Source organism: Petaurus breviceps, unplaced genomic scaffold (genome assembly GCF_028583685.1).
Source record: "Petaurus breviceps papuanus isolate PSGF00001 unplaced genomic scaffold, PetGlider_PUasm1.0 37, whole genome shotgun sequence".
Classification (NCBI taxonomy): Eukaryota; Metazoa; Chordata; class Mammalia; order Diprotodontia; family Petauridae; genus Petaurus; species Petaurus breviceps.
The window spans coordinates 6,003,260-6,026,769 of NW_027186296.1; the positions used below are offsets into that span (position 1 = coordinate 6,003,260).

The 23,510-nt window shown below is 37.0% G+C and overlaps 1 protein-coding gene across 4 annotated transcripts in view; it reads right to left on the reverse strand.

Moving 5' to 3' along the window:
• The window catches only part of SLC12A6 (solute carrier family 12 member 6), a 95,006-nt gene that overhangs the window by 66,298 nt on the left and 5,198 nt on the right, over positions 1 to 23,510 (reverse strand). Inside the window, exon 1 of one of the 4 annotated variants that reach the window (XM_069097671.1) lies at positions 8,424 to 8,682. The exons of the other annotated variants lie outside the window; for them this stretch is intronic. Within the exon in view, the coding sequence (XP_068953772.1) occupies positions 8,424 to 8,544 (121 nt within the window). The 5' untranslated portion in view covers positions 8,545 to 8,682. Of the gene's footprint in view, positions 1 to 8,423; positions 8,683 to 23,510 lie in introns of those variants that run through there. 4 annotated transcript variants of the gene reach the window in all.

Consider the following 23,510-nt stretch of genomic DNA (forward strand, 5'->3'; position numbering starts at 1 on the left):
TGTGTGTGTGTGTGTGTGTGTGTGTGTGTGTGTGTGTGTGTGTGTACCATGACTAGCCAGGAAAGAAAAAAAGTTTCCTAGCTGCAAGGGAAAGATGATAGAAATAAAGATATCCCTTCTCCTATATCCTACCAATATACGGGAAAATGAAAGAAGACAGTAATAAGGGACAGAAGAGAGGAAAGGAGGTTTGGAATCAAAATTTTTAAGACAGAAAAGGGAAAAGGAGCAAGACGAAAAGGTTAGATTTTTAGTAGTACATCTCCGCTGAAACAACAGGAAAAGGAAGGAAAAACTGCTGCAGAAATGAGAATATGTCAAGGTGTAAACAGTATACAGCCAAAGTGCTTTTACCTAGTGTTCTAAATCTTTGAGAAGATGAAAGATCAGTGAGGCTTGAAAACAGAGAAAGTTGCAAATAGTAGACTTGGGGTAGAAGCCAAGAAGTTAATGACAGAGGATAAGTAGCATTGTCTGGCTGTGGCAAGACAAAATTGCAAGTCGAACAAATGAACTCCTGAGTCAAGTAGAAATATGAAGGCTCACGGGGTGGAGGAACAGCTTAGAAAAATGTAGCTAAAAAACTCCATCCATCTTCCGAATTTTTCCAAGGACATTAGCCCTCACCAAATGGAAAATGTGGAGTTTTAAGATATCATTAATAAAAATTACATTCATATTGCTAAGCAGCCATTATTCCTCCAAAATTCTCTTTAAAAATATCATTGAAGATTTTAATACAAAATTATATATAGCAATCACTGCATAAGAATCATACATTATACTGCCAAATATTTCTTCCTAGATGATCCAAAGTTTGAAAAACTAAGTGCATTTCTACTTAAGCACAAAATAAAGCCAAAAGGCCTTATTAAAATAGGAGAATGTTTTTTGATCATTTGATTCACATTGTTGCCAATCTCTGAGATCAAAAAATTCACATTCAGAAATGTAATGATAGCATTGCTACTAGAGTCATTTAGATTACAAAATAGGCAGTATGCTTAAGATTCAATAGTAGAAAGGTACTTTTCTGTTTTTCAGAATACAGACTATTTTGGGGGTTATTTGGTAAAGAAATACAGTTTGGGGTTCTGAAAGTAAATCATATCTTCAACACACTGGCAAAGTTTTTGAAGAACATAGTTTTCTTGTTTCAAATTTCTTCAGTAACATGTAAAAGAAATTAAGTCTATGTGGTGTTGGATTGGGAATCAGGAAGACCTGAGTTCAAATCCTGCCTCAGAAACTTACCTAGCTGGGTAATCCTGGGCAAATCAGTCAACTCATTTATTCATCCATAAAATAGGATGATAATAATACTTACCTCATATTGTGAGGATTAAATGAGATAAAATATGTAAAATGGTTTGTGAACTTTAAAGCAATCTCTAAATGCTATTATTACTATTATTCTAATACCAAACCAAGGTATTTCTTTTTAATATAGGTAAACCTTCAATTTTCAGAACTTCATGAAAAGGATAAAAAAAGAATCATAATTCAGTGTTATCTCAGAATGAGACTGATTAGCTCAAGTAGTGGATGTACTAAGCTCAGAAAACCTGTTTTATTGTAAATATTGTTGGTTTATCTTCTGTTTCACTTCTGTTTTGGTATTCCCAGAGCTCAGCACAATGCTCGGCATACAGTATCTACTTAAAAAATGCTTGCTGGAAAAAAAAAAAAGCTTAGTTTATTTTTCTATTCAACTTATTGACTCCTTCTCCTTAACTTCAAACCTTCCTTTCCCTCTGCCCCACTAAAACAAAGAAACCAAACATGGTAGACTTAGAAACTATATCTCTTGTAGTAAGGACCAACAGTCCATGCTGCAACAAAAGCCCAAGGTCCTTGAACGCCAGGAGGTGAAAGAGGAAGAGGTGTTGGATGGGGGAAGGCATTAAGAGAGGGGTAAGAGAGGGGCCCTGGGGGTGGTGGCCCAGGGCCACATGTGAGGAGTGGGTATAACTGACAGTAAAACCTTGAAGTCACAATGGGGAAGACCACAAAGAGAAGAAGTATCTTACTTCCAGAAGGCTGGGGATAAAGTGCTAGAGGTCCTATGCTAGCTACAACTCTGGTTCCCTGGGTGCCCTTTTTCTATTTTAAACTCTTTTTGGATAGTCCACATGAAAAAGAGTACTTTTAACATTTATGGTAGAATATAAGATCTTAGGAGGACCAGTACGTACAAAAATATTTATAGCAGCTCTTTTTGTGGTGGCAAAGAATTGGAATGGGATGGGATGCCCATCCATTGGGGAATGTCTGAACAAGTTGTGGTATATATAATAGAATACTATTGTGATATGAGAAATGAGAAGCAGACGGACTTCATCATAACCTGGAGAGATTTATATAAAATAATGCTGAGTGAGAGGAGCAGAACCAAGAGAACACTGTACACAATTATAGACACATCCTATCTGTGATGAGTGACTCTGATCGCCTGGGTTCCCCTCAGCAATACAAGATTATAAGATAGCTCCAAAGGACTCATGATGGAAAAGGCTATCCACATCCAGAGAAAGACTTACGGAGTCTGAATACACATTGAAGCAAACAAAGAAAAAAAAAATAAGCTCCTAGAAGGATCAAACACAACTAGATGCTCTGTATATTTAGGTGAAAGGATACTAGATGGAAGGGATTTAATAAAATTTAAAACACAAAGCACAAATGCTTGTGATATTCCTTTTATTGCATCCTTCTTATACTATAGACTTGTTGCTAGGGTGTGCTTAGTGAAGCTAATTACCCCCCAATATATGTTCCTTCACTCCGGTATAGGTCAATCTCTGAAAGAATATTATTTTCAAGTAACTTAATTCAAATGTCAAAGCATATGTTTACACTAGCAGCCCAAATCTGTTTAACCCCTAGTCACCAGAGGTATTCAGAAGCATTTTAACCATTTAACCATCACAAGTAGAACCATAACATTCTAAGAACTACCTATGACATTTATAGCATTGTATCTGGACTAAAGTAGATATACATAGTTAACTCTGTTATGAAATCAACTCTAAAGTATGCTACAGAGGTGGTAATGCTTCAAGTTACCCATGTACGTTGAGAACCATACTATGAGACTTTTATAAAATGAAAAAGAATGAAATGATCAGAACATCAGAAGAATAATTTGTATAATAATACTATAAAGACAAACAACTTTGAAAGGTGTGGACCTGTGCTCAATGTAATAATCATTCATGATTCCAAAGGAGTAATGATGAAACATATCCATTTAGTGACAGAGAAGTGACAGATTTTGGGTACAGAGGCATTTTTTTGCATAGGGTCAGTTGTGGAATTTGTTTTGCTTGATGATGCATATTTGTTACTCAGAATTTGTTTTTCTTTCCTCTGGAAGTGGAGTAGTGGAAAGGAGATATTTATGGCAATTAAAAAATTTTAGGAAATAGGGAGTTTTAGAGGGTACTACAAATGTGGAATGTTGAATGCACTTTTCAGATAAGGTTCATAGTTTTGCTTAATTTTTTTTGCATTCTTACAAGAAGACCTCTTATGAAATAAGGATAATCTAAGTGTTTATAAAGTAGAAACAAAACACATCAATAGACTTAAAAATAAAAAAAGCTCTGGTTTCCTTTTTTCTTTAAAAAATTTTTTTTTAGTTTTCAACATTCACTTTTATAAGATTTTGAGTTCCAATTTTTTTTTCTTCCTCTCCTCAAAACAGCAAACAATATGATATAGGATATACATATATAATCATATTAAACACATTTCCACATTAGTTATATTGTGAAAGGGTTTCCTTTTTTCTCTAGGAAAAGATACAAATTCCTCGATTTAAACTTTTAAAACCTGTCACATTCTAGCTCCGGCCTAACTTTCCACATTTATTCACACTTTTTGCACACTCCCCGTTCTAGTTAAAGTGGCCTGGTAGCTGCTTCCTGAACATCCTGTCTCCTGTCTCAGGGCCTACACAATGGCCTTCCCCCACACTTGGAATGCACCCTCTTGCTACCTTCATTTCACAGAATCCTGAGGTTGCTTTAAAACTTAGGGGTGGGTAGTTTTTCTTTTCATAACCAGAACACAGTGCCTAATAAGTAAATAAGTATTCATGGAAGGATGAACACCAGGATAACTCTCAGGTTGAATTATTAGAGCTATCTGGTAGAAAGAATATAAGGGAAGGGGCAGTTTTTTTGTAAATGCATTGAATTGTATTTTGTTAAATATGTAGTAACAACTTATTCCCCTACTAAACAGTAAGCTTCAAGGGAACAGGGAGAAGTAATGTGTAAATTTTATAATCCACAGGCAACTCTGTACTCTAGGTAAAACAGGTACTCCATAAAATGTGGTGGTGCTGTTACTGAATTAGAAAGTCACAGGGTGTCTGGGAGGAAAGTTCTTTGCAAATATTAAAATAAAAAGCAAGAGAAATGTAAATTATTTAGTAAAAGACTGTGGGAATGCTAGGAAATTCAAAACCTTTTCATTATTTTGACTGGGGATATTTATTGAAAGAAAAACTAGGATTTACATAGATTTTTTGTGGGTACTATTTTTTTTTTAACAATGTGTTTTTAAAAAAGTTTTTAAATTAACAAGTACTTATTTTCTTTCCCTCCCATCTTCTCTATCCCTATTGAAAAGAAAAAGAAAATCATTTTAACAAATATTTCCTACATCATAAACAAATTAGAACAAAGAAGAAATTGCCTTTTAGATCTTTGCTTGGGGAGTTCATAACGAAACAAGAAATAACAGAAGGGGGCCTCCAGGTAGCACAGCAAGTAAGAGCACCGGCCCCGGAGTCAGGATAACCTGGGATCGAATCCGGGCTCAGACACTTAGCACCCACCCAGAAACACCTGGCCGTGTAACCTTGAGCAAGTTACTTAACCCTGACTGCTTTAAAAAAACAAAAAGATAACAGAGGATCAGAGAAAACATGCTTTTCTCAAAGATCAGAGACAGGTAGCGGGCAAAGAAGATTAAGTGTTGTTAGGGACAGCCAAGTTCAAATTTAGCCTCACACTTCCTGGCTGAGTGACTCTAGGCAAGTCACTTAACCTCTGTTTGCTTCAGTTTCCTCAACTGTAACATGTGGATAATAATAGCATTCATCCTGAAAGGCTGTTGTGAGGATTAAGGGAGATATATGTATAAAAATAAGAAGTGCTTAGGACATCTGATTCATAAGGGGTGCTATGTGAATTCTGCTCATGAAGTCCTGCTATGAAGACTTTTTTCACTAGGCAAACTTGCCTCACTGTTGCTGTTACCTCTCACTGCTCAGTTCTTTGCCCAGCCACAGCTATATGTACCAAGGTTTAGCCTTCACTCCCTTGGGTCTCCCTCCTGCACTCATGGCTGGTTTTCCTCCTCCAACAGAATAAAGAAGGCTTTTTGCCTATAAAGTCTGTGAATTCTTTGGTTTTGATTTTTTAGAAGTGACAGCAGGCATAAAGCTCTGTGGTTATTTGGTTGGAGTTAACAGTTGGTACACAACCTCTGTGCCTCTATTTTCAGAGTTTGCTTAGCACAGCACATGAAACATAATGAATAATGTACGAATTCTTATTCCTCCTTCCTCCTCAAAGGACGACATGAATTGAAAAAGTATTTCTTCTGGCATTAGAGGATATGGATTCAAATTCTGCCTCCTTAGGCTTCAGTTGTAAAAAAAATAAGTAGGCTGGATTAGACTGACTTGAGATCCATGATGCTAAGTGAGAGGTTCTTAACCTTTTTTGTGTCACAGACTTTAGCAATCTAGTGAAACCTATGTACCCCTTCTCACAGTAACATTTGTTACCTATATTCATAATTGAAGGGATGCAAAAGCTAAATTTCAGTTAGAGCTTAGTGAAAATAAGAGATGTGATCTTTTTTCAAGTTTACAGATCCCCTGAAATTTATCCACAGACCCCAGGTTAAGAATGTCTGTTTTAAATCTATCTCAAAGCTGGTGTCCTGTTTCTACCATTCCCAGTCAGAATCTCTAGTAAATTATCTTATTTTTCTGAGCTTAACTTTTCTCATTTATAAAATGTGAAATTTGTACTATGTACCTCACAAGGTTACAACGAGAATAGCATTGTATAAAATTTAAGCACCATAGGAATGTCATTATAAATAGTCATTCATAACTTAAATATTTTATTCTACAATCATCAGATTACAATATAAGAAAACATGTTATATTTTCATTTATTTGTCCCGTCTTCCCAACTGGATTTTAAACTGCAGGAAGTCAAAGATCATTATCTTATCTTTTTGTATCCTACATACTACATGCATCCCCCATAGGGCCTCAAACAGTGCCTTGTGTATAGGAGGGGCTTGAGAATATATTTATTATTGATCATGTATGTCCTTAGTCATGACTAGACTTATCTGCAATCTCTCTTAAACAATATACTCCTAAACAACCAACAAAACCAACCAAGATTATCAGAGGTAGGCATCAGGATCTAGTTTCAAGTCCTGTCTTTACTACTACTTTTGAACTCTCTAACTTTAGGGAACTCACACCCTTGCATGTAAAATGAGGATAATAATAACTTTACTACCTACTTCAGAGTCATTATAAGGAAACTTTGTAAATCTTAAAAATATTATTGTACATATATAAGGAGTTCTTTTGGGAAGCTGAGATGCTCTCCTTCTGTCTTTCCTCAGCTTCTCAACTGATTGCGCCTCTGATAATCACATAGATTAGATAGGTGCAATGCCGCCGTTGGCAGATTTCCTAGCAATAGGATCTTAGCTGGGAGAGACAGAGACAACATAACACACCAGGGTAGTAACCTGCTATTTCACTAACTAAAACGTTTTTAATCTTAGTTTCCTACAAACATTCTGGAGCTAGGAACCGACCTTTGGTAAAACTGGCATCATGGGAAAGAGCATGAATAAGAGAGAAAGTGAGAGGATGAACTTGTTTCCATTTTGTATAATTAATAAACGCAGCAGCAAAAACAATGGACAATGTTGTATGAAAGGGTTAATATCTAAAAGTAGAACACATTTATCAGGTGTAGGCTAAGACATAAGCATGAAAGGACAGCTTCTTCTAGCTGAAATACTAGAGTACCAGGTTCAATTTCAAAGTAGACGAAAGCTGCCTGAAGTTTCTTATCATCCTGTCTGGTTATTCAGTGAATTCAATGTTGAGTGAAATAAGAATAACCTCTTGGACCAATGATTCTAATGTCTCCCATCATATTTCCAATAATAACTGACCTGAATTATCATTAGTCTTTCACCTAACAGGAAAGGATTAAGCCATATTCTCTTTAAGAGACCCTCTTGGATCACTGCCTTGTCATTTGGAGGGGCTTATGTAGTTCGATGAAATCCTCAGCTATGTCTTCAGGGTTCAGGTCACAGTGGAGAGTACTGATAAAAGGTGATGTACGGGAGAAGTAAATGTCAAATCATGTGTACACACACCCTCCTGCAGGTCACAACCTATCCACGCCTGTCCATTCTATCCAGTTATTGTCCTGGTGCTTGCTAAAAGATGAAACATCAAAATCATGGAATCACATAATGGGAAGAGACCTTGAAAAGTCATTTACATTAAGTCTGTCTCATTGTCTTAGAAAAGTCTTGATACTTTAGGAAATTCATAAACTTTTAAGAGGCTTCTAAATGGAAATATTCAATATCAAAGTACAGTCAAGCAATAGCTTAAATCTGGCAGGGTTGCCAGGAAGTCATTTTTGTAGCAATAGTTAAGAGTTGCTATTTGTAGTAAAAATTAATAGAGGCAATCACCCTCATCAAATATTTACTAAGCTCTTTTGTTATATAACATAGTCACCACAATGGGCACTTGTTGCATTTCTGTCCTTTCATCAAATAATTTTTAAACTACTTCACTAGCTAGCTGTTCCCTCTAATATGTAGCAACTGGTAAACTGAGCCGGGAAAAGATATGTCACTTTTAAAGTCAGAGGCTGCTTCAAAGTCCAAGGTAGTAAACTACTGAACCATGCATGCTCTGTGATATTTTAATAAGCTGTTAAGTTTTAATGCCCTCATGTAGTTTGGTTAAAGTTGTTACTAGATAACTATAATGTCTATGGGCAAAATTTCAACACTAAATGCAACATCAACACACAGGCTGCTCTTTTCATTTTTTGTGTGTTCAAAAATCACGCGTGCTGGTGCTAATGACTGGTTTCAAATTCTAAAAGCTGGTGGGATACATCTTGTGAAGAAAAAAACCAGAGGAAAAAAATCTGGAGAAGCAACAGATAAAGAGTATAAAAAACAGGACAATAGCCTCTATGTGGATCCGATGGTGGAAGGGTCTTAGTTCCCACTGTCATTTTAGATACCCCGTACCCACTGCAATGAGCAACCTGCGAACTCTCCACCCTCGATCTCTGCCCGAAAAGGGTGTGCTCCCCCACTCCCTCGCTCACCTGGTTCACACGGATCCTGAATCCGGGGTTTCGCCTCTACCAGGCTGGGCTCTTCTGGACTCACAAAAACTGCTCCCCCCTCCTCTGGGTCCTCTACCTTAGTCACTGTAAACTGGGGCATTTTTCAAAATCGGATTTTTCAGTTGCTTTGGCTTTCTGTTGTGTTTCTTCCAGGGCTACTCTTCTGTGCTACCCGGCTTTAGGACTTCGAACAATAACTGCTAGAGATTGGGACTGGGAATGGGGAAGTCCTGCCCTCTCATGTGACCTACAACCCCCGAGGGGCGGAGGGGAGATGAGAGGACACGCCTTCTGCCGTGTTTATCTGTCACTTAAAAGGATTAAGTACTCCGACTCTTATTGTTATTAAGTAGTAGAACTGAAGAGACACAAGTCGGCTACTTTCCCTGGGCAAGGTCCATGAAACTGTCAGTCCAACGCCTGATTTAGTGTGGTCTGTACCCTTTGGCTCATGATACCAATTTGTGCCCACAAAAACTTTCAGAATGAGAAAATGAATAGGCAGTTTACTTCATGCCCTCTGTTTACTTTTCAGAAAAGAATTTGTTGCACATTGACCAGATAAGTCCTAGTTCTTAAGGTAAGTCTATTAATATCTCTCAGAACGGAAATTTTAGGGTCAGAATCTTTCATTTAGCATCGTTATAACAATTCACATTAAACCATTTCAAGGTTTACAGAGTACTTTCCTCAAAACAACCCTGTGAGGTAGAGGTCGATAGTTAAATACTATCATACCCATTTTGTAGATCAGGAAACTAAACTTCAGAGGTAAAGTAGCTAGTCAGAGGTCTGAACCCAAGTGCCCTAACACAGTCCAGTTTTCTCCATTACACCAAGATAATTGATGCATTCACTCAAAAAATTTTTATTGAGTTGAACAAAGTTATTGAGCTAGAATTTGAGGATGGGGGGATTAGGATTTTTAAAAAATTTAAGATACTGTTCTTTTTTGTTTTGCCTTTTGGAGGGCAATTGGGGTTAAGTAACTTGCCCAAGGTTACACTGCTAGTTTTTTTGTGTTAAGTGTCTGAGGCCGGAACCGAACTCGGGTCTTCCTGACTCCAGCCTGCGCTTTACTCACTGCGCCCCCTAGCCGCCGCTAAGATACTGTTCTTACCCTCCATAAACTTATAAATTTGATTAGTATATCCAGAATGAAAATATTTCTTCAAAGTACAAGTACATGTATCAGTTTTGTATTGTCAAGGAGTTTAAATTTCTCATGTTTTCAGTTGGAAGCAAATTTCCCAAATTAAGAGGTACTTTCTTTAGCACCTAGTTAAAGAAATAATTGGTGCCAGTCCTTGACCTATATGTTCAGGAAATTTTGTGGAATTTCTAAGTGCATAACTTCAGTTTATGACAGATTTCTCTATTACCTCTCACTAGCTCTTTGCACTTTGATTGGTATGCTCAATAAATTAAGCTTAGAGTTCAGGTTCATTTTGATAATATAATTAGTAGGCACTCTTTGCATTTGGGAATATATTGTATCTGAAAAACCTGTAAGAAAAAGCCCCCAAACCCCAAAAAGCTGATACTTTTCTACCCCATATTGAATTTAAAAAGGAATAACATCTGGTTTACACTTTAATTGCAAGTTTATTCTAGTTAGCAGTCAGAACATTTAAATGTTTTAAAATTTAGAGTTTTAATGGGTATACTTGTATAGAAAAAAGTTTATCATGAACTTGTAAGTCTATGTTACTGAACTGTTTTACCTTTGAACTAAGAGTCCGGAACCAAATGCACTTTTGGTAATCTTATTTATACCTTCTGTAATTGCCAAAGATCAAGACAAATGTTTTGATCAATTTATCACAACTGGCATGACAATTTATAGGTAAAGGTTTGAGAGTGGATTTCTATTGTCTTATCCTTTGGACTAACTAGCTATAAGGATATTAACAATTTCAAGAGTTTTTAGAAAGAAAAACAAAAAGACAATTTATGGTTTGTAGAGAGAGATTTATTGCAAGTGTAACCCTACTTCCATCCCAACCTAGAATCTACACAGGTGTAATCCATCTTTTTACCAAGCCCATTGAGGCACTGCACTTGGAAGTTTCGTGGAGGATGGGAATAGGTCTGTTGGCTGGGTAGTTTACCCAATATTCCTCAAGTTTCAGGGTTTTGTCCAAGACCTTGAGGTTGAAAAGACTTGTGGGAAGGAGAAGAATGCCAGGAGAAACAGGTAGTTGCAATGGAGTAGTGGCTGAAAACTTTTGACCTCAGGACCCCTTTCCACTCTTAAAAATGATTGAGGACATGAAACAACTTTTGTTTACATGGGTTATTTGTTAATATTACTCTTCTTGGAAATTAAAACCTCTTAGTCCTTAGAACACATTGGTGTTATGGAAGATACCATCAGCTGGGAGGAACTTAGGTAGTGAGGTACTATAGCAATTGTCAGTTGGGAAGACAAGGTGATAAACTGTGCAGATGATTCCTACCTGAGCTGGCAGAATACAGGGTGCTGACTCTTCTCACTTAGCTTTCTCTCCTCCAGGGCAGGGTTCTTAAATGACTAAATGCTTAAAACATATAGAATTACAAAGGAAACAAAATATATTGAAAAAGTTATCAAAATATCTTTAAAAACAGTTCTTGGAACCCAGGTTAAGAATGCCTGCTCCAGGGAGAAACCAATTCTCTTGCCACCAGTACAGAATCCTTTAACTTTGTTTTCCCTTGTCCAAAAGAAGAGAGACAAGCTAAGTCATCACTGGGAAAGGATTTTGATTTCTCTAATTGTTTTATTTTTAGGGTTGCTATTATCTAAAATACACATATAAATCCTAATGACCATTAATACTGATTTGATTACCATGTGCACTTATTAGAAAAGGGATTTCCCCTTTCAAAGGCAAGAGATATTTTGTTCAATAGAACTCACCTCAGAGCTAAAGTCATCTTGACACAGATACACAGACACACACAATGTTGTATTCTATAAGCCTACAACAGTATCTCAGACCAAATATGGAAGCCTAGACTCATTCCTGTTCCTTCTGTGAAAGAAATCAAACTCAGAAGAAATGTAGGGAGAAAAAGCCACCTCTCCTTCACTGAGCAACTTACGGCAGCTCCCCAAGCATTTAAAAAACCTACCTTTATCCAGTCTCTCTGCTAACCTGTGCTAAGAAAGGGAGAAGATAAAGACAGACAGGAATTCTCAGGCTTCATGGACATATAGTACATACAAGTAGCTCACGTGTACACTGGGGGTGGGCAAAAGAATTCTCCCTTCTGTTATCTGTTGTTAAGAGGCAATAACACTATTTTGCTCTGTCTTTAGAAATCTTTCCAGAAGAAAGATGGAAAGGAAAAGGCAAAAAAAAACAACCCTAATTCTTGATGACTCCATTTAAAGGCCAGCAGAAAAGAGTGGCTCCAACTCCTCCTGATAGTCTGAATCAACTGATTCATTTATAGAATGGAAGGAAAAGGACAAAACACAGTTGCATTGTTCTATCTTGAAGTCCTTTAAAGGTACCTTTTGTTTAAAGGGTGGTTCCAAATCAACCCATTCAATTTAGGGTAACCCCAGTCACTGAAGCAATAAGAAGTTTTCTTTTGCCAAAATGCATGTTCACACCCTATATAGGGAGAGGTATAGACAATCAAAGATTCTAAAGCTTACCTTCTGGTAAGCTCACCAAATTGTCCTGGAAACTCGGCATTCAACCAGCCCCACCCTGTCCTCGAATTATAAACCTGCATCATAAAACACAGGATTAACTCCATCGAAACTCCAAACATTTTGTCTTGGCAGTCTTGGAAGTAACTGAGATTACTTAAATGATTGAAAATCTTACTTGGTTATGTCAGCCATACCACTCAAAAACACTAGCTATAGGAAATTCTATGGATTTGTGAGAATGAATCTTTTATTAGAAGATATTATAATACCAGACTTGTGTCTAGTTTCCCATAGAGCACATCAAGTTGTTAATATTTGAATATTTCAAGATCTAATATAGTATATAACAAGTCACATTTATTTATGACACTTCATAGTTTGTAATGAGCAACTAAGTGGCAGAGTGGATTGATCACTGGGCTTGGAGTCAGGAAGACTGGAATTCAAATGTGACATCAGACACTTACTAGCTGTGTGACCATGGGCAAGTCACTTAACCCTCTTTGCTAAGTTTCCTCATCTATAAAATGAGCTGGAAAAGGAAATAGCAATCTACTCCATATCTTTGCCAAGAAAACCTCAAAAAGAGGTCATAGAAGAATTGAACATGATTGGAAAATGTACAGGGGTAAGGAAGCTTTGGTCTTGAGGTCACATATGGTCCTCTAGGTCCTCAAGTGTGGCCCTTTTGACTAAATCCAAACTTCATAGAACAAATCCCCTTAATAAAAGAATTTGTTCTATAAAACTTGGACTCAGTCAAAAGGCCAAACCCAAGGCTACAAGGCCATATGTGGCCTCGAAGCCACAGGTTCCTCACCCCTGGAACAATAACAATTTATGAAGCAGAGTTCTCAAGTCCACAAGTGTCTACTACCGTGTTTCCCCGATAATAAGACCTATCTCGAAAAGAAGCCCTCCCCTTACTGTGTAAGATTCCTCTAAAATAAGCCCTCCCCCGAAAATAAGCCCTATTGAAATTGCTACTGTAGTGAAGGTGATCCCCTGCGCTACACGCTACATTACGGTACCCTCTGTATGCATCATCCCCCCTCCCCGTGAAACGCACTCTGCGCACGTGGTGCTCCGAGCTGCATCCAATCAGAGCTGCAGCAGTGAGCGCATCATCCTGTTCTTCCCCAGTGATTTGCTTATTGAATAAAGGTTCATTTTTTTGTTCATATTTACCTGTTTATTAAAATTGCTGTCAACGTTCATTAAAATAAGCCCTCCCCTGAAAATAAGCCCTCTGGTGTTTTTCTGTCCAAAAAAATTAATAAGACAGTGTCTTATTATTGGGGAAACACGGTATGTGACAGGCACTGAGGATACAAAGAAAATCAATCCCTGTCCTCAAGTAGCTCAAAGTCTTTCCTCTTTAGGAAACCTAAAGTGGATTAAAATAAGAGGAAAAAAGACAGCTATATATCCTATTCCTTGTTTCCCTTGGGCCTTAAACAAAAGGTACCTTTAGAGGACTTCAAGATGCAACAGTTCAACGGTGTTTTGTCCTTTTCCTTTCATTCCATAGTTATAAACTAAATTTATTTTAATTATAGAGATTATCACTTTACCTTAGGCTAACATTAGAATTTTGGAATATTTTTAAAGAGATGAAATTTCATTATATTCAATTGAATTAGCTAATAGAAGAATGGAGAGCTAAGCCATAAATCTTAGGTATAAATGCTTTAGCATACAGATTTATAATTAGCTCATTCATCAACTTAAAACTGCTGTTGAAGATACTATTTGACAAGCTTGTTGGCATTTAACCAGAGAACAGACTATTTGTACATTTTATTTGTTTACATTTAATTTGCTTAGCAAGTTCTTCTTTCTTAGAGATTTCATGTAAATTTCCACTCTGAATCTATCATCAAATTAACTTTTATCTACCAGAAGCAAGGCTAAAAATATAGGGTAAAACCAGAACCCCTGAAGGCCCTGAATGCCAGGCTAAACAGTCAGAACTTGACTTGGCAAGCAATAAAGAGCAGGTAAAGAGTTTTAAGCACCAGAGTAATATGAAGTAACCCTGGTAGCAATGTGTATTTTTCCCCCACTGTGATAACTGCTTCAATTTGTTAGTTGTATGACAACATCAAAGAACAGGAAAACAAAGGTAGAGAGGGATTAGAAGTGGGATCTGATAGAATATCCCTGGAAAGTAGAAATGGAAGATTTCTACTAGAATGGTAATGGAAAGAAAATGGAGGTGACAAATATAGGAGAGATTATGGAAACATCTTGGTAGCTGATTGGAATATGAAAGGTGAGGAAAAGGGAAGAGTCAAAGATAATACCAAAGTTTCTTGTATCAAAGAGTACTAGTGAATGATAGGAATTAGGATTATAGAAAATCATAGGAAATAGGAAAATGATAGGAAATAGGATTAACAAAATTAATGAAGAGGGGGAACAGGTTTAGAGACATCCAGTCTTGAAAAGATGCTGTTAGGGGTGGCTAAGTGGCACAATGAATAGAGCACCGGCCCTGGAGTCAGGAGGACCTGAGTTTAAATGTGGCCTTAGACACTTAACACCTAACTAGCCGAGTGACTTTGGGCAAGTCACTTAACCCCAACTGCCCCTCCAAAAAAGCAAAAAAAAAAAAAAGATGCTGTTGACCTTAATCCAGAAACATGACAAACTATAATTACCACCCAAAACCACTGTGAATATCAACAATCATAAACTAATGTAATTTATTTGTTATAAAATATATATGGTATAAAAGACAAAAAATTTATTTCTAGTGAGATTGTACTTACATAATCAATTTACAGGAAATCCTTTTACAATTGTTCCTATCCTAGTAATGGGTAAAAACCCAGTATTCCCCAAGTTTTTCTATGAATAACACAAATTGAGAGCCTATCTCTTAAATCTTCTAATAAGGAAAAGGAAGAGACCCTGGTGGGATAGAAATGCTAGGCAGGGAGAAGGCCCCAACTTAAGTCAACAAGCATTAATTAAGTGCCTACTTTGTGTCAGGCATTGTGCTAAGTACTGGGGATACAAAAAGGGGGTGGGGGAAATAATTCCTGGTCTCAAGAAGCTCACAATTTTAGTAGGAAAGAAAACATGCAAACATGTTTTCATATACAATGAAGATATATATGAGATAAAATTGAGATCATCTCAAAGGGAACATATTAAAATTAAGGAGAACTAGGAAAAGTATCTTGCAGAAGTTGGGACTTTAGCTGAGACTTAAAGAAGCCAGGGGAGCCAGGTGGAGGAAATGAAGGAGGAAAGAGTTTTAGACATGGAGGATAGCCAGTGAAAATGCCTGGAATCTGGAAATGGAATGTCCTGTACCAGGAGCAGCAAAGAGGCCAGTATCACTGGATCACAGAGTAAATGGAAGGGAGTAAGGTGTAAAATGATTGGTAAGGTAGGAAAGAGCCAGGTTATGCAGAGCTTTAAAAATAGAGAACTTTCTATTTGATCCCAGAGATGATGGGTAAACACTGAAGTGGCTTGAACAGGGGTATGACATGGTCAGAAATGCATTTTAGAAAGAACAATTTGACATCTTAGTGAGATAGTTATTTTTTACTTCATTCCAGTGCCATTCTGGTAGGTATTTCATTGTGTCATGGGTGTGACCCTGAGGTTCTCAAATGCTATGCCAATAGAACATAAGCTCTGGCAAGCTGGAAAAGACTTAAGGACAAGTCAAGTTACAGAGTGGTTCCCCAAGAACCAGCTTGACATCCTCAGAAAGTTGGCTACCAGATAGTTATTAAATATAAATATATGTAGAAGTATGTATATGTATATATATATATATATACACACACACATAGAGATATGTGTATATAAATGTATACATCAAGGCATGAAGGATTTTCCACCTGCTGTTGTGTACATACTATTATGTATATAATTGGTCATGAGAACCAAGGCAGTGCTATAAGGCAATGAAGTTGTGCAGTAGCTAAACACTGATACTGAGCTGAGCTAATAGGTCAGTTATTCAGATTTTTCTGTAAAAGCAGTAAGATCCCTAAACTTGTCCCCTACTGACACTGAAGAGTAGCACAATACTAACATTGAGGCTAAAATTCCTTTCAAATGCTGCAATTAGTTTGTGTACCGAAGCATGACATTTGAGACCCCTTTTCTAAAATATTTGCTGCACCAAAAACAGGAAGCTAGTAAACACAGAAAGTAGTTTATGGTAATAAGCTACTATTATGCAATGTTGTCAAAACTAAGGACATATTCATTAAAAAGTAAAATGCCAAGTAAAGAGAATCCAAAACTTGATGTCTTCTCCTATTTGCCTAACTCTAAGCTATCCATAGAAAACAAAAACATTTTATCAAGTACCTCCTTATAGCTAGTGATTTTGCATATAATACATGAACATTAATTTTAGAATAAAGGTAGCTAAATAATGGTTTAATGTTAACTCAACACCCACAATTAGTAGGCACTGTACCACTGTAGTAATGTATAGTCTACAAAACAACACAGTAACTACAAAATAAGGTCGTCATCATATCTGGATAACTTAGTTTGGAGAAAGAGTGAAGTAAACTATTACTACAAATCCAAATTTAATATTTGTTCTTGTCTTATTGTTTTGACTCTTCATGACCTCATTTGGGGTTTTCTTGGAAAAGATACTGGAGTAATTTTCCATTTCCTTTTGCAGCTCATTTTACAGATGAGGAAGCTGAGGCAACAGGGTTAAGTGCCTTGCCCGGGGTCAAACAGCTAGTAAGTATCTGAGGCCAAATTTGAACCCAGGTCTTCCTGATTCCAAACCTGGTGCTTTTATCTATTGTGCCACCTAGCTACCTTATCAATATTTCTAGTTGGAAAGAACAAAGCAAAAAAAAAAAATCTAGTAAGAAAGGCAAGTCAAAGTGTTAAAGGAATGGATTGATTAAAGCTCAAATAGCTCTCGAGGAAGTATAGCAACTGAACAAAAAAGAAAGGGAGAAGAATCAAGAAAGTGTCTTTGATTCCTTTATTGGAAGAACTATTCAAATTAGTTCACAACATGAGTCTACTGAAGTTGATAAATTAAATGACAAATAGATCAGTGTCCTAACTAGAATTGAAAAGTTTGATATCAAAGTCAGTAAGCTGGGAAAAAATCAGAAAAAGAAATGGCAGATTTGGCTTAGTTAGAAGCTTTGTACCAATCTTCTTGGGATAGCCAGTTTGTAAGAGGTGGGGAGGAATGTTTTCTCAAAGATCAGTTTTGTTGTGAAGTAAGAAAGGATGAAATCACAGATTTGGACTAATTAATAAATAATGGCAATAAAATAATAGAAAAATTTCTTTGCTACAAATATAGATCCTAAAATATCCATGAGAACTCAAGAAAATAAACTGTATTAGAACTGGAACATTAATAATTCTTGCCTCAAACCACCAAGACATAATGATCCATAAAAATTTAAGAACAATGTTTTTAATAGATGTTGTCATACAGAGTATACATATTCAACAAACTAGATGGAATAAAACGTTTTCAAAATACAGAGACCTATTGGAAGAAATTAAAACTACATGGGAACAAGACAAGGTAGATGTCATCCCTGGCATCCTGTCTGCTACTATAGTTCTGAAGATGCTTTCAGTGAATCTAAAGATGTTGAACTTATATCTTAATATTGTTATTCACTTAAAAAAAAACCCAGGGTTTTTTTTCTGTTCACCAGTACAATAATCTGAAGAATATTAAATGTAAGGGAAAAAATTTAGAATAGTGAATTGTCCTTATACCAAAAAAGATGAGAAGATGAGATAGCTTATAATAATGACAGCTAACATTTACATACCATTTCAAGGTTTATAGAACTTTTTAATGAATTATCTCATTTGATCCTCATAACAACTGAGGTAGGTACTGGAACGATCTCCATTTAACAGGTAAGGAAACTGAAACTCATTTCCAGGTCATAGATACAGAGTGGACTAAGGAGGGGAATCTGCATATAGTAGAAAGCATTCCAGAGTAAGAAGTGGCTGCAGGTCCTGGGCTGTTTACTGAGCAAGGACAAAATCAAGCAGCAGCTGTGTGGCTCTGACCACTAGGAGCAGAGAGTGGTTTTAGTTCCAGCTTCTAGGCTACTCTGAAGCCTGCAGTGGAATGACCAGGACAGGAATCCTAGACAAAAGAAGATTAGAGTTCTTTAACTCTGAACCTGCAGAGCTTTCTAGCTCTATGATAGTAACTGAGTCCAATAGCAGTTTACTGTAACTTCAAACCCAACCAGTACAGGCTGACAGGTCTGTTGCTCAGACTCAAACCCAGGTTAAAAACTTGTAGAGCTCAGACCAAGAGAACAGTGATGAGACTTTGTCCTGAATCAGGCTACTCTGGGAACTCTGAAAATTTGTATTTCCCTAGCCTGGGCTTTCCTAGAACTCCTGGAACAACACAATACTCAGTACCTCAAGAAAGCATCAATAGGAACCTAGAGGGCAAAAGGTCAGTCCAGATATTCCTAGAAATATTCAGAACTGGGACCTAATATAAAGTCAAAAGTCAAGAAGCAGGCTGGAAGATTAAGCAAACAGAAAAAAGAATTTCACCCTACAAAAGCTATTATGGTGACAGAGTCACTTAAAACAGAAACCCAGAAAAAGAGAACAACTCCAAAACATCTACAGGCCAAGCCTCAAAGAAAAATAAAGTTTGGGCACAAGTTAAATTCAAATTCCTAAAACAAGTGAAGAGTTTAAAAAGGAGTTTAAAATGTTTTTATAAATGAGAAGTCTAGAGGTTAAAAAAAAAAAGGAAAGAAGTAGAAGGCAGGGAAGAAAGAATAGGAAAGAGAATTAAATGCTTGTCATGAGAATCCCTGAAAATTAGAATGGACAAAGCAGAAAATACCACAAGACAACAAGAAATATTAAAAAAAAAAAGTCAAAAGACTGAAAGAGAAGAAAATAGAAGCTATTCACAGTAGAAACAACTGACCTGGAAAACAGATTGAGGAGAAATAATTTAAGAATCAATGGAAGATCTGAAAGCCATGCCCTTCAAAAGAACCTAGACATTACATTTCAAGAAACTGTAAAAGAAAACTGCCCCAATCTTTTAGTACCAGAGGGCAAAATAAAAAATAGAATCAACAGGTCACCTCTGGAAGGAAATCCTAAAATGAAAACTTTTTAAGTACCAAGGAGCCACAGTCAAAATAACAAACAGTTTAGCAGTCACCACAATAAAGGAGTGGAGAGCTGGGAATACAATATTCCAGAAGGCAAAGGAATTCATTTACAACCAAGAATAACTTACCCAGACAGAGTGAGTATAATTCTATAGGCAGGAAAATGAACCTTTGATGAAACAGAAGACTCTACATACTCATGATGTAAAGAGCAGAGCTGCATAGAAACTTTGAAAAGCAAACAGGAGTGAAGAGAAAATAAAAAGGTAATCAAGAGCAAACAATCAAAAGGGATGAAGCAAAGATAAACTATTTATACCTTAATAACCGAGTATGTGTCCCCTGGGTAAAAAGGAATCTAATTGTAGGAGTGGTTCTGTTATGTTTTGATTTTAAAAGAAGAATGGAAAAGGAGAGGAAAAGGAATATACTAAGAGGAGAAAGGAAGGGGAAGGTTATGAGAAGTTATCTCACATAATCAGAGTATAAAAGTAGAAGTCAATACAATGAGGAAAGAATAGGGGAAATAGGTGACACTCTAATATGAAGAGGACAAAGGAGGAAAGAATGCACACACAGCTGGGTACAGAAATGCATTTTGCTCAAAAAGGAAATAGAAGAGAAAAAGAAAAAAGGGAGGGAGGGGGATTGGAATGAGAGGAAAGGTAGAATAAAGAAAAGGTTAGTACTAACTAAAACAAACTAAGGATGTACAAAAAAATTACCAGCAACTCTTTTTTGTGGTAGAAAAGAAATGAAAACCAAGAGAGTGCCCATCAGTTGGGGAATGGTTGAACAAGTTATAGTTTATATGTGATAGAATATTATTGTGCTGGAAGAAATGATGAAGGTAATGGTTTTAGAGAAACCTGAGAAGATTCATATAAACTAATGCAAAGTGAAATGAGCAGAACCAAGAGGATAATTTATACTATAATAATAATACTGAAAAGATAAGCAACTTTGAAAGACTTAGGAAAACTATTCAATGCAAGAACCAACCACAATTCCTGAGGATTCATGATGAAACACATCACCTATCTTATGACAGAGAGCTAATGTACTTGTTTTGAGTATGTGTTTTTTGGTTTTTTGCCCTCACCAGTAATGGGAATTTGTTTGATTTGACTCCAGATGTTTATAACAGGGGTTTTCTTTTTCTTTCTTTCTCAATGGAGTAAAGGAGGTGGAAGAGAGAGAAGGCAGATTATTATTGGGAAAAAAAATCTAATTTAGGGAAGGCATAGAAACAGGTGGTAGAATGTCATGTGTAAGGAATGGCAAGTAATACAGTCTGGCTGGTTTGCAAAATGTCTGGAGAGGAAGGCACAATAAGTCTAGAAAGGTAGGCTGGATCAGATGGTGAAGAGATTTAAACAGAGGACTTTGTGTTTGGGCATGTTGGTGCTACAGTGGATAGAGCACCAGCCCTAAAATCTGGAAGATCTGAGTTTAAATAGGGCCTCAGACTAGTTGTGTGACCTGGGCAAATCACTTAACCTCTGTTAGCCTCAGATTCCTCATCTATAAAATGGGGATCATAATACCTACTTCCCAGGATTACTGTGATGATCAAATGAGGTAATATTTATAAAAAGCTCTTAGCACAGTGCCTGGCATAGTCAATACTATACAAATGTTAATCATTAAAATTATTATTAAATTGATCCAAGAAACAATTATTAGCCATTGGAGCTTCCTGTGCTTTACTGCCATTACTTTGGCAACTATGTGGAGTATGGATTAGAGAGAGGAGAGGGTGATAGCAAGGAGACAAATTAGGAGGCTATCAAAATAGTCCAAGTAAAAGGTGAAAAAAGCCAGAACTATGGTAATTAGCATGTGAACACTGAAAAGGGAATAGATATGAATGATATTAAGGAGACAGAAATGACAAAATTTGGCACTGATTAAACACAGAAGATAAGGGAGACTCCTTGTGACTAGAGGAACAGTGCTAGACTCCATGGAAACAGGAAATATAGAAAGATAGGTTTGGGGAAAACAATATGCCTATATTTCTATTATTTGTCTATCTTAGCCATGTTGAGTATATGAGGTGTTTATGGGTCCAGTTGAAAATTGCTAATAGGCAACTGGTAATGTGTGATTGGAGCTCAAATAAGAGTCCAGGAATGGATATTTAGATCTGTAAAATGATCATAATTTAATTCGTGAAAGCTGATAAGGAGGGAGGGGAGAGGAGAGTGAGAGTGAGTGAGAGAGACAGAGTGAGAGAGTGAGAGAGAGAGAATGAACAAAAAGAAAAGATAGGTTAATAATGTACAGAAGATAGGTCAGTAAAGTCCCTGGGGACTCCCAAAATTAGGGGATGGCACATGGATGATAATCAAGTAATGCAAAGTGAGAAGTAGTACCTAGACAGATGGAGGAAAATGAAGAGAGAACAATGTCATGAAAACCCAGAGAGGAGAGTGTAACCAGGAAAAGAGAGTAGTGGATATTGCCATATGCTACAGAAAGATCAAGAAGGATGAAAACTCAGAAAACAAAGTACTGGATATGGTGATTAAAAGATCACTATTAACTTTGGAGAGAGTAGTTTTAGTTAAGTTAGAAGTCAGAAGCTACACTACAAGTGGTTGAGAAATAAATGAAAGATGTCCCCTCTTCTTATTTTACTGAGAAAACAGGAGACCCAAGGTGAGTTTTCTCTTCTTCCCCACTCAGTACCTCAAAACCCCTTACATCTCCACCTATCCTTTGCTCCTGTCTCAAGAAGAAGTAGGCCTTCTATAGGCTACCTACTGTACCTGAGTCCTGAGTCCTGAATCCCAATCTCCTCCCATCTCTTCCAGGAGCTTGCCTCCTTGATTATCCCCTGTCTTGATTATCTTCAGTCTCTATCCCTATTAACACAAATGCAAAAAAATCCTTTATTAACCCTGATATCCTCCTCAAGCTATCACTCCATGTCTCTCCTTGCTTTTACTCCTAAACTCCTAAACAGAATTGTCCACATTGGACACTCTCTCCTCTCTCAGTTTCTGACAGAATGCTCTCTCCCTATGCTTCTACCTATCTGGTTACTCCTCCTCAGGCTTCTTTGCTGGCTCATAATCCATTTCCTTTTTTCCCTTTAGTGTTTCCCAGAGTTTGTCCTGGACTCTTTTGTCTTTATGATCTTGTCTTCTGTCTTCGCTACCTCCTTCTTGGTCTCGTTAGCTCCATGGGTTCAAAGATCATCTCTATGCAGATAACTCAAAAAACATCTCTAAAATTCAGACCTTATCTCTTTACTGTACTCCACTCATGCATAAACAACTGAATGAACAACTGAATGCTGGGTATCTCCTCCTGGTCATGCCTTGGGCACATTAAGCTTAGCCTGTGTGAAACAAAATTATCTTCTCCCCTAAATCTGCCTTTCCTCCAGATATTCCTATTTCTGTTAGCAGCACCATTATCCTCCCAGTCATCAAGGTTCATAATCCTGGAATCAGCTCAGTTCTTTCCTCTCCCTCATATCTAATCATTTATCATGTCTTGTCAATTCTACCTCATCAACATCTCTTTCATCAGTTACCTCTGTCACACAGCCACCGCTATAGTTTAGGTTATCGTCATGTCTTGACTGGACTACTTTAATATGCTTCTGATCAGTTTCCTTGCTTTCATTTTGTGTCCTCTCCAAATCATATACAATACAGCTGCACTGTGACCCTTCCCACTCCCCCAAAAAATCTTCCTAAGGTATAGATAGGATTGACTCTTCTGCTCAAAATACTTCGGTTGTTTTGTCAAGTGCCTTAGCCTGATATTTAAAGTCTTTCATAATCTGGCTTCATTCAGTCTGACCTACTAGCTATGCTTTACACTAGGCCCCTTCCACAAATGATATAGTCAGCTAAACTGTACTAGTATCCATTCCTGGACCTTTCTACTCTATCTCTTGCTTCTGGGCACACACACCAGTCATCCCCAAGCCTGGAATGTACTCATCCCTACTTTTCAGAATACTTGTCCTGCTTCAAAGTTTCAACTCCTGAAATCTTCCCTGATCTCCCCAGTTCTTAGTGTTCTCTTCAACCTCAAATAATCTTGTATTCTCTTATCTGCATATATGATGCACTTCTAACAAAATATAGGCTCCTTGAGGACAGGGCCTATTTCCTTTTGGCCCTCAGTGCCTTGCATATAACATACACGTAATAAATGTTTATTCAACTGAATTAAAATAGGAGCATAATAGAATATAGGTGCCTGTAGTTAAAACATAAAGATACTGAAGCATCTATTCAGAAGGATAAC